Source organism: Sinocyclocheilus grahami, unplaced genomic scaffold (genome assembly GCF_001515645.1).
Source record: "Sinocyclocheilus grahami isolate Dianchi unplaced genomic scaffold, SAMN03320097.WGS_v1.1 scaffold1097.1, whole genome shotgun sequence".
Lineage (NCBI taxonomy): Eukaryota > Metazoa > Chordata > Actinopteri > Cypriniformes > Cyprinidae > Sinocyclocheilus > Sinocyclocheilus grahami.
In genome coordinates this window covers 264,199-274,236 of record NW_015506276.1, presented here as the reverse complement: position 1 = coordinate 274,236, position 10,038 = coordinate 264,199, and the positions used below count along the sequence as shown (strand labels likewise).

Genomic DNA, 10,038 nt, shown 5'->3' with positions numbered 1-10,038 from the left:
GAAAGAAATGCGGTTCAGGTTCAAATTAAGAGCACTATACAAGTTCAACCTACTGTAAGTGCCCCTATGATGGATTTTTGAAAATTGCCTTTAATGCAGTGTGTAACACAGCTCTAAGTGAATGAAAACATCCCGCAAAGTTTTAAATCTGAAAGTGCACCGTCTATGAAGTAGGTTCAGGTTCAAATTAAGAGCACTATACAAGTTCAACCTACTGTAAGTGCCCCTATGATGGATTTTTGAAAATTGCCTTTAATGCAGTGTGTAACACAGCTCTAAGTGAATGAAAACATCCCGCAAAGTTTTAAATCTGAAGGTGCACCGTCTATGAAGTAATTGTCTCTCAAAAGAAAGAGTCGACTCTGAATTATTTAAACGAGTCATTTTTAAAACAAATCCCAAGCCGTTTCGTGTTGACGTCACGTACCCCTAGTGGCATGCAACATAATTACATGGGGCCCTAGAACCATCATAAAAAGGTTTAAAGCATTTTTTTATTATCAAAAATATTTATTGACACTAATATAGTAGTGCTGGGGCACTGCCTCAAAAGAAGGTGACCACCAGAGACAAAAATAATACCTAAATCTGTGGTACAATATCAGAAAGTATTAAGCTGAAAATGCTATTGCTACTTGATTTAACCTTCACATTAATTTAGTTGGTGTGACCTAATGTTTTTAAAGGGGTCATGAGATGAGAAATCAAATTTGTCTTGATCTTTTGGCATATAAGAGGTCTTTATATCATTAAAACATCCTGCAAGTTTCATAGCTTAAAACGTCGTTCTCATGAACAAAGCATTTATTTAATCAAGCTCCAAAAACGCGATAGCTGTGGATAGCTTATTTTTAACGGCATCCCGGATTGTGTCCGAGGACTTTGTTTCGTAATCGAGGCAGTGGCGTGCAAAAAAACTTTATTTAACGTTATAAGTAAACCTCGTGGAACGTTAAAATAATAATAAAAAAAGTCCATGTCTGGACCTCTTTAAAAATAAAAATTCCAATGAGCTTCACTTTTCAAAATTAGTAAAACATAATTGTTCCTATAAAGCGTAGCTACATGAGGGTTAGCGTGTTAGCTTAGCACAGCATCAAAACCTGACAATTTATGAGATTAAACCATAGACTGTATAAAAACATGGACGTAGTGTCCGTGACGTCACCAGTAGGTTTCCGAAGAGATTTTTTGAAGCTCAAAAGTGGGCGGACCCAGCCGTCGCCATCTTGGCAGCACGTCACCGTGCGTCACTCCCGGATAATCGAAAATGGGCAAAGAGGCGGGAGCAGGTTGCTGAAGCCACGCCCACCTAGCTCGACGGCAGTGTCAGCAGCGGCAATCCACCTGTCACTCAAGTGGCCACGCCCTTAATTATGCAGAACTTTAAGCTTAATATAATTTAAATGGATGAGTTATAAAAAAATTCACCCCCCTCACAGTTGTCATGAAGGGAAAAATTTGCTATATAGACCAAAATCATGTTTTGAACCAGACTGTAAACATGTTTTTTTCTGCTGTAAAGTTGGGCATTTTAACATGGGGAGTCTATGGGACTGACTCTCTTTTGCAGCCCGCCTCTAGCGGCCAGTCGATGAATTACAGTTTAAGTCACTTCCGTGTTGGCTTCATGAGAGCGAGCGGGAGGTTACCGCTTGGATTAAAATCATGTTTTTGCTCCATACTAGTTTTCAAGTGATTGAAGCAATCTGATGTGATTTATTACAGAATGAGCCAGAAAAAAAATATATAATTTTAATATTATATACAGTGAATGTAGATTAGCACTGCATTATGAATATACTTTATTCTTATGAAAACAGAGAAAAAAACATATAATCACTATCGTCAGTATATATTTCTCAATGTTTCATTAGTCGAAACGTCTCGATCTTTATGTTATTCAGCAGCAGCAATCTCTGAAATTAGATCTTATGAATTAAAAGTCCCGAGGAACTTGTTTTAGTCGATCTCTATCATGACGACCGTACAGGAGCATATTAAAACTAAACTAAACGAGGCTTTAGGGTGCGGATTACCCAGCAAATATAAAACGTTCCCGTGGGAACGTTAGAATAACATTAGAATAACGTTCTACAAACCAAAAACTGATGTTCTTGGAACGTTAAGAAAACTTTCCTGGCTAACCAAAAACAAAACATAAAAAAATAACGTTCTGGGAACCAAAAATTGTTAGCTGGTTAGTAGGATTAATAATATCGGTTATGTTAGGCTACTGACGATTGTTTTGTACGTGTTAATAGTGGAAACCTTAACGTTTTGAATGTGTTTTGAGCAGATCAGCAGAAATAATTTAAACTCGTATTATTATTACGATTACATGTGGTGGCCTTCCTTGTGCGAGGAATTACAGTCGACACGTGTTCCGTTCACTTCATTATTTATTGGAATAACAATAAGACGACACCAAAGTTGAAGCCGGAGATCAACACCGCTCTCCAACACGTGTTGAGGAAATTTTAGAAGATGCCTTAGATGATACCTTTGAACCGTTATTACTTTTTGATTTCACCGAGTCCTTTGACACATTTGAAATGATGTCTTCTGGTTGTACACTTAATTGTGGATCTCTACAAGCACTCGTCCATACATCAACCTCATGCAAAAAGTCATTAAAAGTGGCCATCCTTGGCTCAAACCAATCAATGCGTTCCATTTCTTTTACATCCTCTGATAACAAGTTTTGCACAAGTTCATTTGCCTTTATAAAGTCATTAAGAGCTCTTTTGAACGCCTTCAAACGCTCTTTCACAGTTCCAATGCTTTCGTCTGCATCCATCAAAACTCTTATATCATTCATTCCACGAGTGCATGAACTAAGCTTCCCTCTGCGTGAAGCACCTAATATTTTCACATTTTGATCACCCATACTGGCATCCTCAGACTCATCAGCCATTTTGAAACCGTAATCCTTATTCCTCCCAGTTCATTCCCTCCTTCTTCATATCTCTGTATAGCATCAAAGATTCACCACTTCAGCAATCTTCACAATCTTCAAACATTTCATACCTTACACATAGCGGGATTTTGCTGTTGACTATAGGAGGCGGTAGGAGTATTACACGGGTGATTGCTTGCTGAGAACCTTGCATGGGTGAGAAGGCCGATCCAAATTGTCTCCATCCTCTATTTGCGGCTTGTGAACAAATCTTTGCAAAGGTGTTTTAGGCACTGCCCTAGCTGGAAGAGTCAATGGTGCTAAAATCCCAAACGGGTCATAAATCGAATTGACTATTGACAGGATGTTTCTTCTGCTAATTAGATGATGTGGGTTCTGGCTGATTCTGAAGAAGAAAGCATCAGTTTCCATGTCCCATTGTATGCCGAGCGCTCTTTCCATAGGCAATTTATCCTTCTCAATATCTTTGGTTCGGTCCTCCTCTGGAATAGTAGCGAGAACAGATCGACTACTGCTAACCCATTTTGTTAGCTTAAATCCAGCTGTTGCACACGTAGTTCGAAGTCCGTGTACCAGATCCACAGCCAAATTTTCATTCTGCACAGATTTTAGGCAGTCATCCACATAAAAATGATTTCGAATTGTACTAAGCACTTCAGCATTTGCTTTACCTTCATTATCATCAGCAATCCTTTTAAGAGCGAAGTTAGCACAACTCGGCGATGAAACGGCCCCGAAGAGATGTGCAGTCATTCTATAATCTGATAACGGATAATTCGTGTTCCCATCAGGCCACCACAAAAATCTCAGGAAATCTCTGTCCTCTTTTGGTACTTTGACCTGATGGAACATTCCCTCAATATCCGCCATGACCACCATAGTATCCTGACGGAATCTGAGAAGTACACCCAGAAGTGTATTCATAAGGTCTGGCCCTTGCAATAGCTCAGAATTCAAAGAGGTCCCCTGAAAGGTAGAAGTACAATCAAAGACCACACGGATCTTTCCTTTCCTCTTATGATAGATCCCATAGTGTGGGATATACCACAATCTTCCATCCCTTCTGTGAAGCTGCTTGTCAGGCACCTTTTCCACATATCCCTTCTTTAGGATATCATTCATGAAGACCTTATAATCTCTTAAGAATGATTCATCCTTCCTGAATCTTCTAAGAAGGCTAAGAATTCTTTGCTCAGCGACTTCTCTATTATTCGGCAGGCTAACATTATCTCTTTTAAAAGGGAGTCGTAACTCATAATGACCATCTTGCATCTTAATAGAATCATTTGCAATGGACAAAAATTGCTTATCCTGAAATGAGAGTTCATTCTTTTCACTGTATGTCCGTTCTGAGAACTCTTGATTGTATTGATCAATCAACAAACCCTCTAGTCTGACTACCGAGATTCTGTTAGAAGTGATATATGATTGACTACCATACGTAGTAGAGCTACTGCTCAAAGGACCATTAATGAGCCATTCCAAGCATGTTTGAACTGCATAAGGTTCGTCCTCTTGGCTGTTAATGACCTTGAGAGGCTCCATTGCCTTAGGAACATTCACTCCTATCAAGAGATACACCTCAGCCTCAATGGAGTCTAGATGCACATCATTCAAATAAGGCCATCTTCTAATGTCATCCTTCTTCGGTATGTTTTCTTGACTCACTGGAATTGAACTTTGAGTGAAAACTTCCGGCAATTCTATTCAGCTATTGCCATTAAGACTGCCCACCTCCAGACCAGTTAACCTGTAAGCCTTTACTGGTTTCTCCTGGCAAATAGATTTCAATAAGATGTTGGTTTTTGTACCATTTACATAAAGAGCTTCACGATGGCTTTGCATAGACTCCACGTTGGACTGTGTTTCATAAAGCTCCAAGACTTTTCATTGTGCATCCGTAGCAGCTAAATCCGTTTCAAGTTTCCAGAGTTTCCATTTTTGTTTGCAATTCAACCTTTTGTTTCTCCAATGTATGTTTCAATTTGAGGGCCTCAACTTTGGCCAACCAAGCAGCCTTTTTTCCGCAGCAACTTTTACACGTTATTTAATGTCAAGGTATTTATTTGATGAGTAAAAATAACCGATGCGGTCACACGGTCATTATAATTTTGCTAAATAAACCCCTTCATGGTTTTACAAGACACCGCAGTGTGATTGCGCTTTTTCTTTTACATATTAAACCACACACAGATGGGTATATACTGTATATATATATATATATCCATGTTCCCGTTCATTTTAAAGTGCATTTATGTTATGGCTGTGTAAACAACCATTTTCCCACACTTGCATTTAATGGTGTTTATGTATTAGATAAAAAATGCAATAACTTTTTTATTAGAAATGCTCTTTCTTCAACTCCAGGATGCCCCTCTGAAGCACAATCTAAATGGAGGATTTGTTATCCGAACTCTGAATTAAAAAACGTATGGACCTTTCCTCACAGGCTATTTATCCCAAAGAACTCCATTTCAGAATTGCTCATAGATTTACCCTTGTCATTTATTTTTGAGCAGATTCTCTGAGAATATTTCCTCAATGTGTTCATTTTTGTAATACTGATGAAGAATCTATTCTTTTTGTCTTTTTGGTCAGAAGTTACCATGTTCATTTTTTCCTGCTGTAACAAAATGGTAGAAATAACAGATTCTATTATTTGTTTGTCAGATTTTCATTCCAAGGACATTAATCTGGAACATATAGTGTTATTGCTTTGTCTTCTGGGTAAATCTCACCTTCACAAAGCCAGAACCATTCATTGCAAACCTAACTTTAGAGTGTTTTCATCTGATATAAAGTCCCTTTTTACTTCTTTTTACTTTGAACTCAAAGGCTTCTAAAACTTTTAACATTCTCGAGTCTATTGTAAGCTATCTTTAAAAGACTTTCTTTCTTTCTTTTTTTTTCTTCTTCTTTATCATTGGTATATGTATATATATCAACACAACTCCTTGTTCAAGCTCTTGTTCTGTCCAGGCTGGACTATTGCAATGCTCTCTTGGCAGGTCTTCCAGCCACTTCTATCAAACCTCTACAATTAATCCAAGATTAATCTTTAATGAGCCGAAAAGAATGCACGTCACACCTCTGTTCATCAGTTTGCACTGGCTACCAGTAGCTGCTCGCATTAAATTCAAGGCATTAATATTTGCCTACAAAACCACCACTGGCTCTGCACCACTTTACCTAAATTCATTACTTCAGACTTATGTGCCTCTAGAAGCTTGCGTTCTGCAAGTGAACGGCGTATTATTGTTCATCCCAAAGCAGCACAAAATCACTTTCACAGACTTTTACATTAACTGTTCCCTCCTGGTGGAATGACCTGCCCAACTCAATCCCAGCAGCTGAGTCCTTAACCATCTTCAAGAAACCACTAAAACACATCTCTTCCATTTTTACTTGACTCTCTAACTCTTGCACTCTCTATTCTAATTTAATTCTACTTTATCTATATTTATCTTCTTTGTGTGTTTTTGTGTATAATATATATATATGTATGTATATATGTGTATATATATATATATATGTGTGTATGTATGTGTATGTGTGTGTATGTGTGTATGTATATGTATATATATATATATACACCTTGCTACATGTACTGCGTTGGGCTAACCGAGACTTGTCATTTGCACTTATATTGTTGCTCTTTTGTTAGTTTTGACTGCTTTTATTGTCCTCATTTGTAAGTCGCTTTGGATAAAAGTGTCTGCTAAATGACTAAATAAATAAATAAAATAAAATAAAGTATATTTTGTTAATTTGTGTAGCTTATCTAACTTCATGTGATGTCCGTTAGCCCCGTGTTACTTCATAACTGTTGTTATTCTTTCAATTGCAAAAAAACAAAAACAAAAACTAAACACTCAAAAAAAAAAAATTTCATTTCAAAACACGAGCCGCAGTTCTATTTCTGGCCGGCAGATGGCGAGGCCCCGCCCCTCAGTGAGCGTGCGTCAGAGTCAGTGTGACGCAGCACAATCTGTGGTCTTAAGCACAGCAGCAGCGCGCATTAACACTCTTTTTTCTTAATTAAACGCGTTATTAGCGGTCATGGCGCAGAGCATGCTGCTGTACTGGGGCTCCGGTTCTCCGCCGTGCTGGAGAGTCATGATCGCGCTGGAGGAGAAGCAGCTGCAGGGATACAAACACAAACATTTGTCTTTTGACAAGAACGAACACAAGTGTGAAGAAGTGAAAGCTCTCAATCCCAGAGTTCAGGTGCGTTCAGATGCATTGCATGCTCCTGCTCTTTATGATTTCTTATGATTGCATTGGGCGTTTACTGTGTATGCAGCTTTAATTCAGGAAACAGTCCTCCATAAAATGTGCTGCACACATCTGAATGTTTGGGTTGAAGTGTTCTGGAATAGTGTTGTAAATACAACTTAACCACTGATTTCTAGTCGTGTCCTCTTTTGGAAGACCAAACAAAGTAGTTTCACTTTCACAACGAAACACACAGCGTCTCCACGACATGACTGCAGCGGCAGCAACAATACTACAGCGAGAATAAAAGTTACGCTTTCTTTCTTTGCGTGAACATTTAGGTGGCGTTATGCAAATCTTCCCACATAGTGAGGTAGATATGTGGGGGCGTGTTAGAACGAGCCGTTTTAGGAGGGTGTGGCAGAGTCTTAACTTTGAAAAAGAATATCTCTTTGGTTTTGAGACTTTAGTCTTTGCAACTTCAGGGATCTTATCTATGCACAATCAGCTTGTAACACTCCAAAGAGAAAGGAAAACTTGAAATCGCATCATATGACCTAAAATATAGAACATTTATTTAACTGAAAATAGTTTAAAAAAAAAAATTGCTGCAAATGCCTGTATAATGAAGCTGTCGTCTATTGCACTTAAACCCATTTAAATGTATAGTCAACGCTGGTTTGTTTGGAGAGCTCTATGGATCATGTGACCGAGATCAAAACTTGTCGCAACTCTGTTTTTCAATGGCTCTGGCTTTAACTGAAGCGCTACATTTGACGATTTACGCCACCGCCAAAACTGCATTTTTTTGTTTTGTTTGAATTTAGTATTGAAACGTACAAAATTTGAACGCTTTAAGTCTAAAAGCGTGTCTCACGCCAAATGCGTGAGAGTTGGCAACCCTGTAGTTAGTCTAGTTATGATTGGCGTTCTGTTACATCTTAATATTATGGTAGCCTGTAAATAATTAATGTAATTGCGATTTTTCTATCTCAAAATTCATACCCCACGCTTCTGAATTGTGAGAAAGAAGTCAGAATTGAGAAAGTATCACAATTAGCCTACTTTGTAAATTTTAATTTTTTTTAATTCTGTGGCTGAAACAAACGAAACAGAGACAAATTTATCACTGATTTTTCCCCGTCATCTTTATGTATAACAGTGACCCTGAACAGACAGAAAAATATGAGATGAGGGTTACAATTATTTAAATTTCAATGCGACTTTATTCTCAAAATATTTAGACTTTATTCTTGTATTGCTACGACTTTAATCTTGTAATCTTAGATTTTTGTATTTTTTAACGTAGCACTGAAATGCTGTAGTATTATAGAAACATTAACGATCACTAGAAAAGCAGATGAGTGGCGTGTCAGCTGATTTGCGTCATTAGAGAAGAGTAAAGCTAGAGTGTCTTGAAGTGCACATGTCTCCATACAAATTAGGTCACGTATTAATATTGGCTTGTGACGTTTTCAATAAATGTGCGATTATTTCCTTATTGCCGATTATTGCAATTCTGACTTTTTGTTTCTGCCATGGAATAAAAAATAAAAAGGAAAATTCTGACTTTTCTTCTCATAATTTCAGTTTATATTTCACAATTCTGAGTTGTTTATTTTCTTGGAATAAAGGGGAAAAAATGCTAAAGATTTGCGACTGTCACTGCTCGAAAGAAGCGAAGATGTCAAATGCAGGCAGACGGGGTCTCTTTATTTATAAATCACAAAAATTACTATATTTTTTTTATCTTCCAACGCAGTCTTTACTTTATTTGAGATTCTGACTCAGTTCTGATGTTATCTTTAAAGTTTATATTGCTTGATGTGGGAAAGCTTAGTTCAGTTCAGTTACACATACACATTATTTACTTTAAACACCAAGAAAAATATCAAATTGACTCTAAAAACATGTTTATCAAGGAAGAGTAGTAATAATAATTGATTTTTTTGTAGTAAAGTAATAGATCCAGACACTACAGATCCCAGACTGATGACTAGTCAAGTCACCTTTATTTATGTAGCACTTTTAACTATACAGATTGTCAAAGCAGCTGTACAGCAATTAATTAGGAAAATAGTGTCAATAATGCAAAGTGACAATAGTAAACACTCAATTTTCAGTTAAAGACAGTTCATCATTGAATTCAGTGATGTCATCATCCAGCTCAGTTCAGTTTAAATAGTATCTGTGCAATCATTTGCAATCAAGTCAACGATATCGCTGGATATTAAGTGTCCCCAACTATGAGCGAAGAATGAAGAAAAAACCTTGGGAGAAACCAGGCTCAGTCAGGGGACCAGTTCTCCTCTGGCCAGACGAAACCAGCAGTTCAATTTCAGGCTGCAGCAAAGTCAGATTGTGCAGAGGACTCAACTGGTTCCTGTGGTATAATGGGTGTGTTTTTGGTTTCTAGAGCGCGTTTAAGTCTCAAGGCACCCGTCTGATCCCAGACGACCCGGCTGAACAAGCGCTCGTCTACCAGCGAGTGTTTGAGACCAACAACCTGCAGCAGAAAATGTGTAAGTGCCCTCAACAGTCAACACACTTCAGCTCTAAAAACATGCAAACGTCCAGCTTCAGCTGCTGCTTCTCGTGTCAAATCTTGACTGATTTTGATCAAGTAAGCGTCAGAATAACTGCAGTAATATCTCCAGATGAACACTTACTGGACTGAAGCAGCTCAGCTTTACTTGATTCTCCATCAATCATGTTTTAGAGTCTCAAATCTGATCCTCAGGATCTTTTGAGGAGCGTTTGTTTCCAGAAGCTTTACTTTCACTGTTCCTCAGCGGAGGAATGATCTTCACAAGCCTCCAGAACATCTCACATCTTCTGAGGAGCCTTTATTTCTTCAGCTCTCAATCACTGCATTATATGTTTGGAGCATTTCACTCTCATCT

The 10,038-nt window shown here is 38.0% G+C and overlaps 1 protein-coding gene across 1 annotated transcript in view; it reads left to right on the top strand.

Annotated features, from left to right (window-relative positions):
- Window positions 1–6,857: 6,857 nt before the first annotated feature.
- The window catches only part of LOC107566732 (glutathione S-transferase A-like), a 26,992-nt gene continuing 23,811 nt past the window's right edge, over window positions 6,858–10,038 (top strand). Inside the window, exons 1-2 of the mRNA XM_016252257.1 lie at window positions 6,858–7,159; window positions 9,552–9,734. Coding sequence (XP_016107743.1) covers window positions 6,980–7,159; window positions 9,552–9,734 — 363 coding nt within the window. The 5' untranslated portion in view covers window positions 6,858–6,979. The remainder of the gene's footprint in view (window positions 7,160–9,551; window positions 9,735–10,038) is intronic.